General features: G+C 43.4%; 2 protein-coding genes across 3 annotated transcripts in view; one reads left to right on the forward strand and one right to left on the reverse strand.

Moving 5' to 3' along the window:
* snx25 (sorting nexin 25) overlaps positions 1 to 10,196 on the forward strand; it is a 51,378-nt gene extending 41,182 nt beyond the window's left edge. The window contains exons 13-19 of one of the 2 annotated variants that reach the window (XM_014212787.2): positions 167 to 280; positions 1,053 to 1,214; positions 1,372 to 1,489; positions 1,857 to 1,923; positions 5,786 to 5,967; positions 8,702 to 8,802; positions 9,266 to 10,196. In XM_014212787.2, the coding sequence (XP_014068262.1) occupies positions 167 to 280; positions 1,053 to 1,214; positions 1,372 to 1,489; positions 1,857 to 1,923; positions 5,786 to 5,967; positions 8,702 to 8,802; positions 9,266 to 9,331 (810 nt within the window). In that variant the 3' untranslated portion in view covers positions 9,332 to 10,196. The remainder of the gene's footprint in view (positions 1 to 166; positions 281 to 1,052; positions 1,215 to 1,371; positions 1,490 to 1,856; positions 1,924 to 5,785; positions 5,968 to 8,701; positions 8,803 to 9,265) is intronic. The other variant, XM_014212788.2, reaches the window with a different exon arrangement.
* A 327-nt stretch (positions 10,197 to 10,523) lies between these two features.
* Positions 10,524 to 13,858, reverse strand: lrp2bp (LRP2 binding protein). The gene is made up of 9 exons (XM_014212791.2): positions 13,755 to 13,858; positions 13,530 to 13,654; positions 13,057 to 13,163; positions 12,754 to 12,867; positions 12,293 to 12,435; positions 12,107 to 12,212; positions 11,764 to 11,987; positions 10,922 to 11,087; positions 10,524 to 10,680 (listed from the first exon to the last, which is right to left on the reverse strand). The coding sequence occupies exons 2-9, from the start codon at positions 13,636 to 13,638 to the stop codon at positions 10,615 to 10,617; spliced, it is 1,035 nt and encodes a 344-aa protein (XP_014068266.1). The 5' UTR covers positions 13,639 to 13,654; positions 13,755 to 13,858; the 3' UTR covers positions 10,524 to 10,614.
* Positions 13,859 to 13,921: the final 63 nt, after the last annotated feature.

Below are 13,921 nucleotides of genomic sequence, written 5' to 3' on the forward strand. Positions count from 1 at the left end.
CATCAGATAATCACCCTAACAATGCTTCCACCGGCCGGTTGCCGTGGAGATGGAGTGAGTCACCATGCCACTGCATTTCATGAGGTGCTACAAACAACGAGACTTGAAGACTGAACATAACCCCTCTTGTTCTCTCTCTCTCTTTGATTTTATATTCTTTATGCAGTGTTTCCCTACCTTGAAAAAAGTCCAGCTTCCCTCCGTCAGTAAACTGCCATTCAAGTCAATTGACCAAAAATTCCTTGAAAAGTCCAAAAACCAGCTCAACAGCTTTTTACAAGTAAGTCACTCTCTGCCAACACGGGTTCAACCACACATCATAGTGAAAACGTCACTCAAATCAGTGTTTTGTTTATGTGGAAGGCATTTCTCCGTATCGGTCTCCTAAGGGCATAATTTTTCAGAACAGGAGATGTAATTTGAATTGATGATGTCACATATAGCTACCATTGGGAGCTCAGGTAGTTTGTTTCCTCATTTCAAAATTGTTCTGTCTGATAGGAAATGAAAATGTATTATTGGAATGGCTCGTTTCTGCTGTTCTCACGGCATGTCGATTGGCCATCAGGATTTCAAGCTAGGCTCTTTCAATGTCGGGAGACTGAAAAATGAGACAACCACAATGTACTCAGTTTGGAGATGAGTTTGAGATGAAATTGAGCACATTCTTTAGAAGCTTTTACAACAATGTTAGTTATGATGGTGATGGAAAGGCTTTACTATTACAAGAATGATGAGGATTTTGTTTGTTTGTCTCATTGATTTGCACTAGTCAGGTTCCAATGTTGTTAGTATCGATTGTGTCTCAAATGGCACCCTATTCCCAAGATATATACTTTTTAAGCGTTGTTTCCATTGAACGTGCCATACAAATGAAGACATTTTAATTCATTATATGAAGAGTGCCTTGGTCCTCCTTTCTTTTTGATGACCAATATAGTGCACTACTTTTGACCAGAGCCTTTGGGAATAGTATGCCTTTTGGGATGTAGCCCAGACTCCAACTCTGGCCCTGTCATTTGGGACACAGCTGTTTTCTCCACCGTGTATAGAAAATGCTGACAGACGAGCGGATGTGTCAGAGTGAGGCGCTTTATGCCTTCCTCAGCCCCTCCCCAGAGCACCTGAAGGTCATGGACATCCACAAGAAATCCTCCTTCTCCCTGGCCTCCTTCCTGGAGAGACTGTCTGGAGACTTCTTCTCACACACCGAGGTTAGTAAGCACCATCACATCAGGTGACCTGGCTGGCTTGGGTGGTGGGACTAACACGGTGTGTGTGTGTGTGTGTGTGTCTACAAACATGTCTATATCCTTTTAGTCTCTCTCACAAAGCGAGACACACACACACTAACTCCTTTTTCCCCACCAGGAGGAGGCGGAGGATGACAGTGACCTATCTGACTATGGAGACGAGGCTGATGGGAAGAAAGACGCTCTGGCTGAACCCTGCTTCATGCTCATAGGAGAGATCTTTGAGCTCAGAGGAAGTGAGTGGAACCTCTACGCTATGGCTGCATCCCAAATGACACCCTATTCCCTTTATAGTGCACTATTTTTGAGAGGGCCCTGGTCAAAAGCAGTGCACTGTAAAAGGAATAGAGTGCCATTTGGGGGACACTACACTGTAATTTTCACCTCAGTAGACTGAGTGTGTGGTTTGTGTATGTTATGAGGAGTTATGTCTGTGTTTTTTAAATCAAATGAATTGCCCAAAGCAATTTTGAAAGGGATAGATTATATCCTTGTTTGTTGTTATTGGAAACTAACTTTGTTAATGGATCTGTTATTTAATCCAGTCACCTCTTGCTATCAGCCTGGCACTCTGTGATATTGTTTGTCTTCCTTTATTCTCAGTGTTTAAATGGGTACGAAAAACTCTAATTGCACTAGTTCAAGTCACGTTTGGAAGGACCATAAACAAGTAAGCATCACTTTCTTTTTATAAAAATGTTTTCAGATTTCTGCTCTTATTTCCTGCCAGTGTGTGAAGCAAAGAGCACACACAGATCTGGGAAGAGGCTAGGTTTGTTAAGGTCTATATCAGTGGGCCCCACGGACCGGTCTCATATAGACAAAATTTTCCCGGACCGGCTGTCGGAATATCAATTAGGCCTAGAAGTTTAGTATAGCCGCTTTTTCATAACATATTAGTTTAAGTAGAAACATAAAAACATAAAGTGCATATTTTTCTCTAATCATATAATAAAAACATTGCAACTCACCATGTTGCTGAATCAGTGGGAGCCCTGAGCTTGTTTCCCAGCAACAAGATGGTCCCATCTAGGGGTGATGGGAGACAGTGACACCCGAAGGGTGTTCCATATGTCCAGTCTACTCCGTAATTTTGTTTGTTGCCATCATTGCGGAAAACCCCGCTTCGCAGAGATTGGATGTTGGAAATGGAAGGAACGTTTTCAGTGCTTTTGTGGCTCTCTCAGGATATTCAGCCTTGATTTTAATCCAGGAGGTCGGCAGAGATGAAGTTATCTCAAACATACTTTTAAGGCCACCGTCATTTACAACCTCAAGGATTTGATCTACTTCCTGCACGGACATGGACGATTCACCTGGGACGTTCATAAATGGGTCGCTGATCCATTCCTTCGCACTTCGTGGGTCTTTGGTGGTTGGGAAGTAACGCTCAAACTCCATTGACAGCAAAGCTAGGTGATCTCGCACCAGCTGGGAGAAAGACGTCTCAGTCGCTCCCAAAATCCCTGCTAATGTTTGGAACATGTTAAATATGCCCCTGTCCACTCGCCGTCCCCACAGTTCCAGTTTGGCTTTGAATGCAGCCACTTTATCTGCGAACTTCAAGACAGTTGTCCTTCTCCCCTGAAGTGACAGATTGAGCAAGTTGAATATGTCGCACAGGTAAGCCAGTTTTGCGACCCATTCCTTGTCATTGAAATGTGCTGCCAGTGGTGACTTTTGTTTTCTAAAAGAAATCTCTGCAGCGGCTCTCGTAACTCAAACACTGGCAAGCGATCTCCCCCTGGATAGCCATCTGACTTGTGTATAAGAAAAGGCATTTGTGCTCTGCGTCTATTTCTTCACAAAGCTGCCCAAACAGATGTGAGTTAAGGGCGTGTGATTTGATAACTTGAATAACATAATTCAGTACGACATTAAATTCAGGTGCCATTTTTCAGCTAGCCAGCATTTCTCTGTGAATGGCACAGTGCGTAGACTCACATTCAGGCGTAACCTCTTTAACACGGGTAGTGAAACCAGACAGCTGTCCAGTCCCATCCGTGTGTACGCCAACACAGAATGACCAATCAAATTTTCCTGACATGTACAGTCGTGACCAAAAGTTTTGAGAATGACACAAATATTAATTTTCAGTCTGCTGCCTCCGTTTGTATGATGGCAATTTGCATATACTCCAGAATGTTATGAAGAGTGATCAGATGAATTGCAATTAATTGCAAAGTCCCCATTTGCCATGCAAATGAACTGAATCCTGTATTTCAGCCCTGCCACAAAAGGACCAGCTGACATCATGTCAGTGACTCTCTCGTTAACACAGGTGTGAGTGTTGACGAGGACAAGGCTGGAGATCACTCTGTCATGCTGATTGAATTCGAATAACAGACTGGAAGCTTCAAAAGGAGGGTAGTGCTTGGTATCATTGTTCTTCCTCTGTCAGCCATGGTTACTTGCAAGGAAACGCGTGCCGTCATCATTGCTTTGGACAAAAAGGGCATCACAGGCAAGGATATTGCTGACAGTAAGATTGCACCTAAATAAACCATTTATCGGATCATCAACAACTTTGAGGAGAGTGGTTCAATTGTTGTGAAGAAGGCTTCAGGGTGCCCAAGAAAGTCCAGCAAGCGCCAGGACCGTCTCCTAAAGTTGATTCAGCTGCGGGATCGGGGCACCACCAGTACAGAGCTTGCTCAAGAATGGCAGCAGGCAGGTGTGAGTGCATCTCCACGCATAGTGAGGCGAAGACTTTTGGAGGATGGCCTGGTGTCAAGAAGGGCAGCAAAGAAGTCACTTCTCTCCAGGAAAAACATCAGGGACAGACTGATATTCTGCAAAAGGTACAGGGATTGGACTGCTGAGGACTGGGGTAAAGTCATTTTCTCTGATGAATCCCCCTTTCCGATTGTTTGGGGCATCCGGAAAAAGCTTGTCCGGAGAAGACAAGGTGAGTGCTACCATCAGTCCTGTGTCATGCCAACAGTAAAGCATCCTGAGACCATTCATGTGTGGGGTTGCTTCTCAGCCAAGGGACTGGGCTCACTCACAATTTTGCCTAAGAACACAGCCATGAATAAAGAATTCTCCAACTTTTGGCCACGACTGTAATCATCCAAAGGCTTGAATAGTTCTGTGGCCGTTGTTAGTCGGCAGGGACAGCACACACAACATATCCTCATGCACAACATCCTGAAATGTATATTGCACATAAACAAGCAGTATTGCCTTGTTAACATCGGTAGATTCGTCAACCTGGATTGCATACCACGGTGACTCGTTAAGCCTCTAACAATTGTGCCTCAACGTCCTCCGCTATTTCATCAATTCACCTAGTGACGGTGGTAGCCCGAATGAGGAACCTGCTATCTTTTTAGCTGCAGCCTCTCCCAAGAGTTCACGGCAAATGTCCTTAGCAGCAGGTAGAATCAACTCCTCGCCAAGAGTGAAAGGCTTCTTGGCCTTAGCAATACGGCTAGCCACTAAGTATGACGCTCTGTGCAGCCACGTTTGTTGACGTGGCTTTCAAGACTTGCTTCTGTTCTTGTTCATGTTTTCTTTGCTCAAAGAATTCAACGGGTATTTTATTTTACCGATTTAAAAACAAAAACAAATATTTATATTTATCCTTTCCGTGCGGCCCGGTTTTTGGGGACCGCTGGTCTAAATGACAGCGAGTGGTATTGTACTAAAACACCCCAGCGATCTGTAGAGCGAGAGCTCATCAGTTGGTGAGTGACAGGACTGGGAGTGGTCTCATCAGAGGACAGGCAGGGCTCTGTTATTGTCTTATTCTGTTATTGTCTTGTTCTGTTATTGTCTTGTTCTTTTATTGTCTTGTTCTGTTATGCTGTTATTGTCTTTTTCTGTTATCATGTTATTGTCTTATTCTGCACCCTAACCCATGGCTCTAAATGGTGCGTAGACACTCCCAGGCTGTGTCCCAAATGGCACCCTTTTCACCCATAGGGCTCTGGTCAAAAGTAATAATAATAATTAGGTGGGGGATTTTATATTTGTCATATTATATGCACGTGTGAATTGGAAATTTGTGTTTTTCATATCCCAACTCCCCCTGAGATGTCCTCTGAGTAATGTCACAGCCAGGGTCTGCCATTATCAACGGTGACCCTGGAGTATTTAGGTTTAAGTGCCTTGCTCAAGGGCATTTCAGCAGATTGTTCACCTCGTTGGCTTGGGGATTCAAACTAAACCTTTCAGTTACTGGCCTAACTCTAACCGCTAGGCTACCTGCCGCCGTATGTAGGGAATAGTGTGTCATTTGGGAAGCTGACTCTGACCCTGCCACGTTTCACACACTGATGCAAGGGGCTTGTAGACTCTTGGATCAGTCTCCTTCTCTCTGTGATATCCCTCTGGTTGAGATCGTTGAGCTTATTTAACAAGTCAAACTGCACAACTAGGGTTACTTTTACCACTGCTATCAGACTGGGTGTTCCAGATATGCACTGCAATGCGTTGTTGTGGCTGTGCTCTGAACATGTGTGGAGTAATGTTAGCTAGTACTGTAATGTAGAGGCTTTTGTCAAAACGTTCCCTCCCTACCCCCTCAGGCAGATTCGAGACACTGTCAACTGGATCTTCAGTGAGCAGATGATTGTTTGCTACATCAACATTTTCCGCGACACATTCTGGCCCAACGGAAAACTGGCCCCCCAAATCAAGGCTCGGTCCGACACAGAACGCCGGGAGACCAAGGAGAGAGCTCAACAGAAGCTGCTAGACAATATCCCAGGTAGGTCTTCCCTCCTGCCATACAGGTGTCATCTCTGCACATTTATTAACAATGTTTTGGTCAGACCTTTTTCTTCAAATACATGTTATAATTCGTTTGCAGAGGTAAAATCGTGTGTGCAGGAGTTAATTGTATTTATTTTACATTTTAGCAGACGCTCTTATCCAGAACGACTTACAGTAGTGAATGCATACATTTCATTTCATGCATTTAAAAAAAAAAAAAATTGTACTGGCCCCCCGTGGGAATCGAACCCACAACCCTGGCGTTGCACACACCATGCTCTACCAACTGAGCCACAGGGAAGATTTATTCTACAATGTTGATTTTGGGGCTGTAACTCCCTGTTCCACAAGGGTGTGCACGTTAACCCTGCTAGAGATGATTGATATCTGACATGGATCAGTACTCTAGGATGGGGGGTGGAGTCTGGCGTTGGTCTGGAAACAAAAGTTTCTGGTTCAATTGGATTATTGGATCCCTTAGTTTTAGTTTAGTTTATTCATTCGACCATTTTAAAAAACAAGCACACATACAACTTAAAAGCCATACATACACATGAATAAAATTATGGAGGATAACACACAAAGTCTGGGACTTATTTCCATTGTGGTCCTCTTGACACAAGATGTCTAGACAAGATCGAACACAGTATGGCAGTGAAATAATAAAACATAGAAGTTCATCTATCTCATCATTCCAGTTACATCATAGGGGTTATTCATATGGGCACAGAATACATCAAACATATTTTTACTTCATTTTTAAAGCTGTCCAGAGAGGACATTGTTTTTATAGGCAGAGGCAACTCATTCCATTCTGAGGCTCCAGTATACAAGAAAGTACCTTTCCCAGCGTTACTCCTGAACCTGTATAAGCATACATCAGCAACACCTGATCTGGTGCTGTGATTGTGTGCATCCCTAACACAAGGAAAGTAATCACTTAGATATCTGGGTGCAGGACCATAAATACTCCTGTAAACGAAACCTAGTCTAATCTGGGACACCCTAGCCTCAACAGGCAGCCAGTTTAGTTCCTGAAAGCAGCTCCTGCCTATGTGAGTATGTGGACTCACCTTCAATACTACCCTGATCAGCTTATTCTGGGCTATCTGGAGCTTCCCCTTCATAAGTTTAGATAAGCCTCCAAACCAGGAAGTACTAGCAGAGTCAATAGCATTGAATGAGGGCAGTAGCTAGCACTTTCATGGAGTCCTTATCAAGCAGCTTGGACTTTCTAGACAGAAACGTAGTCCTGGCATTAACCTTCCCTAGCACCTTATTGGCCATGCTCACACCTCCCAAGCTTCCATCAAGGATACATCCCAAGTAGCTAACAGAGGTTTTAGTAGTCAGCACCTCACCCCCTAACTCCACTCTGATTTCAGACGACCTACACAATTTAGGTCTGGATCCAAAAATAATTGCTTCAGTTTTCATTAAGTGCAGAGAGCTTATTATCTCCAAGCCATTTGCTAATGTTAGTAAGCTCTGTGCTAATTATGCTCTCCAACATATTTTTACTTTTGTGAGACACCAGAAGTGTAGAGTCATCCGCATAAAGAAAAAGACGGCAAGAACAAGCATCTTTGATATCGTTAATATACAATAAAAACAGCAGAGGCCCAAGCACGCTCCCCTGCAGAACGCCACAACTCATTGGTTTTGCCTGAGACAGTGAACCATTAACCTCTACTACTTGCTCCCTCCCTGATAAATAGGACTCTACCCAGCCTAGAAGGACACTGCTTAACCCCAGTGCCTCCAGTTTGGAGATTAGGAGACAGTGGTTAACTGTATCATAGGCCTTCTGTAGGTCAAGCAGTACCATTCCACACAGATTTCCCTCATCAATCTCTTTCCTGATGAAGTCAGTCAAGTAAACTAGACATGAATCAGTGGAGTATGTTTTTCTAAAACCCGACTGAAAATCATACATTAGACCCTGTTTGTTAACATATTCATTAATTTCCTCATGTACAATTCTCTCCAGGATCTTTGAATTTACACAGAGGATAGATACAGGCCTATAATTCCCAGGGTCAGACTTTATCCCCTTCTTATACAGAGGTATAACTTTAGCTTGTTTCATGTCCCTGGGAAAGGTGCCTTGTTCAAGAGAGAGATTAACGATATGCGTAATACAAGGGCCAATTTGCTCAGCAGAATCTATTGATAAAGATGAGCAAAACAGACCTGGTAAAATAAATAATACAAATACTTCGCTAACAGCAACTGCCAAAATAAACCTCAACATAAAGTGTCTTAATAGGGCGTTGGGGCATCACCAGCCATAATAGCTTCAATGCACCTTGGCATAGATTCTACAAGTGTCTGGAATTCTATTGGAGGGATGTGACACCATTCTTCCACAAAAAAATCCATAATTTGGTGTTTTGTTGATGGTGGTCGAAAATGCCGCTTTCAATATACTTTGTATCCGTCCATTATTTTGGCAGTTACCTGTATATTCTATGCTCCATTCCATTTCACACCACACACTGGTACATGTGTGAGACAGGGGAAATATAAGCACCCCCTATTTGACTTTTTTTGCGGACATGTTGCTCCTAGACCTGACGGGTATCTGTGGCTGGATCTCTGAATGTGGACATTTTTACAATTTGGTAATTTAGCATCTGCTAAATGCTCTTATCCATGGTGACTTAGTCAGGTCATTCGACTAAGGTAGGTAACACAACCACATACAGCGTGCTAACTGTGTCTTTCAGATGCACTACAGAACCTGGTGGGACAGCAGAACGCCAGGTATGGGATCATCAAGATCTTCAACGCACTTCAGGAGGCCAATGCCAACAAGCATCTGCTTTATGTAAGTTCACCTCACCCTCTGTGAAATGGCAAAGTATCCTAAAACGTGCTGTTGTGGTGCAGTTTGAAAGAGCCACCCCCTGATTCCATTAGGAATTTCACAAACACATCAAGCTGAGTCACCTAGTGGCTCAGTTCAGAACAGCATCTCATTACTGGCAGGTCAGACCACAAAAAGAGAGGGAGAATAGGTTTGAAAGGGCATGTGTACATTCCAAAATCTTTCCCATTTGCACTATGCCAGTTATTTGTGTGGAATACTCTGTTATTTGTGTGGAATACATATTCTATGGTTGCCTCATTCCATCTAATAGGGGAAGATATCAGTGGGTCAAAGAGTCAGTCATTCTCATACATGCCTGCATAGGAACAAAGTGCACAGAACAAACTCTCCTTCACTTGAGTCCAGGCTGAAGGGATGTGTTTAATGGCCTCCTGACATGTTTCCTCTGCCCCTGTTTCAGGTTCTGATGGAGATGATCCTCAAAGAGCTGTGTCCAGAACTCAACGTGGAGACGGACCAGATCTGATGGGGCGAGGCCCATATGTACGCAAAACACAGGATAGTGTGGTTAATGTGGAGCAGTACCCTAGGGCATCCTATTCCCTCCCTCAAAGGGAATAGGGTGCCATTAATATAGTGTACTACTTTTGACCAGAGGGCATAAAGTTGTGCACTATAGGGAATAGGGTGCCGTTTGGGGACCCAGCCTAACACACACACATTGAGTGAAGGAAATGGAGGTGCTCCTGGAGATCGACATGGCTTTAGTTTGGTCTTGGTTTTCAGGGGAGAGACACTCGTTGAAGGATTATGTATTATCTTTTGTTCAAACTAGATTTTTTTTATTTTAACTCAACAGATAGATCATGAAGACAAATGTAACATCAACACAGAGGTACTATAATGTTCCAGCATGGTACAGTAAACAATGAGATTAAACTGAATGGATGATGTCTTTTCTGTTATTCTGCGGTACTTTTATCTGAATGCATTTGATTATGTAGTGCTCAAACTAGGGAGACAAGCTTCTGTTCCTGTTACTACCTTACATTTCTTTGTTTTGTTCAGTAGCTGAAAATGACAAATCAGTCCCACTGCCAAGGTCTGTTGCAGAAAGCCAGGCTATTGATTGATTACTTTGTTATGGATCCAAAATGTGAATAGTTGTGAAATGAGTGTTGTGCTCATATAATGAAGAAACAAGCTGTATACCGACCTCAAATACATTCCCCACCAATGTTACATTATGTTCATTGTAGAACGGCTTCATTGTGCAATATGTCATGTAAAGTCATTGTGACAATTTTATTTGTGACTTATTGATAGATTTTATTTTTACCCAAAAATTGTTTAGAGCATTTATAAGCAATAAATTGCAAAAGAAAAATGTATGACTTGTTAACTATTTTTTTTGTTATTTATCCACTTTAGGCAAATTCCTTGTCAATGTAAGCTTCTCAAAATTGTATGAAATTGAAACCATCTGAATTTGGATGCTACAAATGTATATAAATTGCATCTGAATTCAAGGACCCCCTGGTTCATCTGAATTCAAGGACCCCCTGGTTCATCTGAATTCAAGGACCCCCTGGTTCATGCAGAGTAGTACCGGTAACACCGTTCTAATGTGTGGAGTCTAGTTATTAAACAGTTGTTCCACTGGGCACACAATCGCCGGACTCCTATCCATACCAAACCCACACACTGAACACAAAGCATTCAGCTCTGATGTTATTTACTCAGGTAACCTCAAAGCAACAGAGGAGACTGCTATCTGGACTCCCTAACTAAGGTCATGATGGTAGATCTCTACATTCTGCTAAAGATGATGTCCCTCTGGAGGTCCTGGCACACTTCTGGGTTTAGCCGAGCAGCCTAGTCAAAGAGAATCCAGTTTCCAGTATGAGATTCAGAATGGAGATAAAATCTTACTCAAATCTTAGTTGGCCTTCACTGATACTTATGTTGCTTTTTCAGGCAAATGGGTCAAGCAGAATTTGATTTGATTTATTAGGATCCCCGTTAGCCGATGCCAATGGCGACAGCTAGTCTTACTGGGGTCTGACACATAATGAAAAAGACAGACATTGACATACATTTGAATGTGTGTGCCCACCTTGGTGAAGTATTGCCAGGCCTTCTCCTTGCTCTGAGGAACCCCCTTTCCCAGTTCCAGACAGCGGGCGTAGTAGAATAGAGCAATGGCCACGCCCTTAATGACGTATTCAGGCAGGCAGTCGGTGACCATGGAGATGGCAGCAATGTCATCGTAATTGGTAATCCTACATTTTCATTGTGGGAAGATGACTTCTTGGGCACACAAATAATACTTTTCTTAAATATGCTCAGTTGGCTGACATGTACATTGGAATATATATTTTTCCATTGAGGTGTCACTCCGGAACATTACAGCCTGCAATTTAATAATGGCTTCAATCATTTCCCTTGTGGAAATAGAGGGTAGTAGGTTAGCCTTAGCCGCAGCATATCTTTTTTTAACCTCTTATCTAATAAACCATACATATTTATCACTGCTTTAGTGTTCTACAGAGGGTAAGTGTCTTATGTATTTAACTGCCCTTTTTTTCCAAGACATTTACATTTTCAATTCCAACAAACAAAAGAGCTGCCGTGGTATTTTGCGGGCTGTGTCTCGTCTCTCATACCGACATGAACAACACAACCACGCTACACTGCTTCCAAGGACTCTTTGTCTTACTGGTGGTTGGACCGGCTCTCTATGGGGTATGTTACCAGCAACAGCATAATGAATATGGTTCAAAGGGAAATCAAATTGCTGTTGGTTAGGATACTATTATACGTGTCAAAGGGAGATAGTCTTTTTCAATCAATCACACTTAACTGTCATGATTGTGGTGGATTGACTTCTACAAAGGTGGATAATCAACCTGTGGACAGAACAGGGAATTTACTGTATGATATACCCTATGAAGGTACCTTTTGGCAAGGGCTGCTGCTCTGGAGTAGAGCTTCCTGTGGTAGTAGTAGGCAGCCAGGTGGGCCTGGGCATACACATTCCCCCGCTCAGCTGCTTCCTTCAGGCACTCAATGGCAGCCTTGGGGTCCTGCTGGATGCCCTGACCATACAAGTACATGATCCCCAGTGCGCCCTGGGACTCCAGACTGCCGTTGCCGCAGGCCTCTGAGTGCCAGAAGAACGCCTGGAGCACAGGGCATGCACACAGTGGGGAAACAGAGTTATGAAAGGAAATAGTTGAAATAGAATCCTGAATTATTGATCAAGGTGAAACATCTCATGGGTACAGTAAACACATCATACCCTTTTGAGGTCCTGTGTCTCCGGTCTAGAGTAGAACATACCCAGAGAACTCTGAGCTTTTACACAGGCTTTGGGGTTTCCCTCATCAGCAGCAAGGAGCCAGTAACTGGGTGAGGAAAACAACACGGTCACTGCCAGAACAGTTCTCCATGAGTCAGCAAACATTGTGCGTGTGCTTCTGCTGACCTTTCTGCTTCTGTATTGGATTGCTGGACCCCATAGCCCTCCAGGTAGGCTATGCCGATGTGATACAGAGCCGTATATCTGATGGAGCCTGCCTCTGGGCTGTTCCACTGGACTACTCTCCTCATGTAGTCCACTGCCCTTGGCTGGAGCAGAGTACAACACACTGCACTTGTCAGACTCAGACTACTCAACATGTACTCCCAGAAACCCCAGACCAACGCAACAAATAGGTTACATTGTGGAAGGCAACCCATCTGCCTAGGGGACTACTCAACATGAAGTATGTTTGGTAGACTTACAGTAGTTTGTATTTATAACATGGTAGTAGCAGGCGTGACAGTGAGCAGTTTTTAAAGATGCTCCATTGGGTTCTTCAGTTACCCATTATAATTTATTATGAGGTGGAAACCCAGCAAACCAAACAAGGAAGAATGCACAACACTATCAATACCGTGACTCACTTGATCCATAGCAGTGCCCAGGCCATCATAATACATGACAGCTGCCTGGAAGAGGGCTCTGGGGTCGCTGTCCTTAATGCCGTCAAAGACTCTCTCTGCCTCCTCATAGCGCCCCTGGCCCAGCAGTAGAGTACAGTCAGAAAACCAGGGCATCAACGCTCAAGATCAGTATACCTCACTGGTATTTCTGCACGACTGAAATGGCTCCTATATGGCTCCATTATATCAGAGGAAACCACATGGCTAGCTATATTTCTCAGTGCAGAATAAGGGCATATGATATATGAATGGGAGAGCTGTTACCTCATAATAGTACAGCTGTCCCAGCAGGAAAAGGGCCTGCTTGTCTCCCCCTTCAGCTCTACCCTTCAGCAGCCTCTCAGCCCTCTCCACCGGAGTGGCAAGGCTCTCTGAGGAGAACAAATCATGTGGTTCAACTGGCAGGTTGTGTGTTTCTGTGCATTATTTTTTTACCAGGGCCCATTTTCCCAGACTTTTGTGGATCTGAGGCAAACAAACAGAATATTTTAGAGAATAGAAGGAAACCAAAGATTGTGGAAAATGAACTTTATATTTGTTGAGTGATTTCACTTCTGCTGTGGGTCGATTAAAGTTTGATCTACAAAGGTTCATATTTGCAATGGTTTTCCTTCACTTTAAAGTCACTCCCTAACTCACCTCAACAACAACAGCTGTGGTGCGTCATAACAGCTGATCTGAGGTCATGAAACGTCCCAGTTCTAAAGTTACTGTCTGTTTTATCTTGTGCTGAATACCTTGGTGTGAAGTCGGTTTCACTCCATCTCGGTAGACATCCGTGATGGCACGAAACACCTTTCCTTGGCTGTGTTTCTTTGGAGCTTCGATTTTATAACCCGACTTCATACCCTTGCCTCAAAGCCTGCAATACATCCCTATATTTTTACAATCTGTTTTCCAGGATACACCTACACTTTAAAACATCAAATAATGACCCAAGTTGATTGTTTTTACTGACTTACCTTTCACGCAGTTTGTTCATTTTGTGTGCATGAAGTCTGCAGTGCGCTTTATGCTACGACACAATATAATCTGTTACTAAGCAACTACTAAACAAATACTGTGACGCGTATACTGTGCGTTCAGTAAATCACACTACTCTATTGTTGTGTAGATGTTGGCAACTAGT

This window comes from Salmo salar, chromosome ssa09 (genome assembly GCF_905237065.1).
Source record: "Salmo salar chromosome ssa09, Ssal_v3.1, whole genome shotgun sequence".
NCBI lineage: Eukaryota > Metazoa > Chordata > Actinopteri > Salmoniformes > Salmonidae > Salmo > Salmo salar.

Bases quoted from the DNA above. Each gene is read 5' to 3' on its own strand.
- lrp2bp (XM_014212791.2), bottom strand. From the start codon at position 13,638: ATGAAGTCGGGTTATAAAATCGAAGCTCCAAAGAAACACAGCCAAGGA. The intron at 11,988-12,106 runs GTATGATGTGTT...CCTGTGCTCCAG, and splicing joins AGACACAGGACCTCAAAAGG to GCGTTCTTCTGGCACTCAGA. The intron at 10,681-10,921 runs GTGGGCACACAC...CTCTTTGACTAG, and splicing joins CCTGGCAATACTTCACCAAG to GCTGCTCGGCTAAACCCAGA.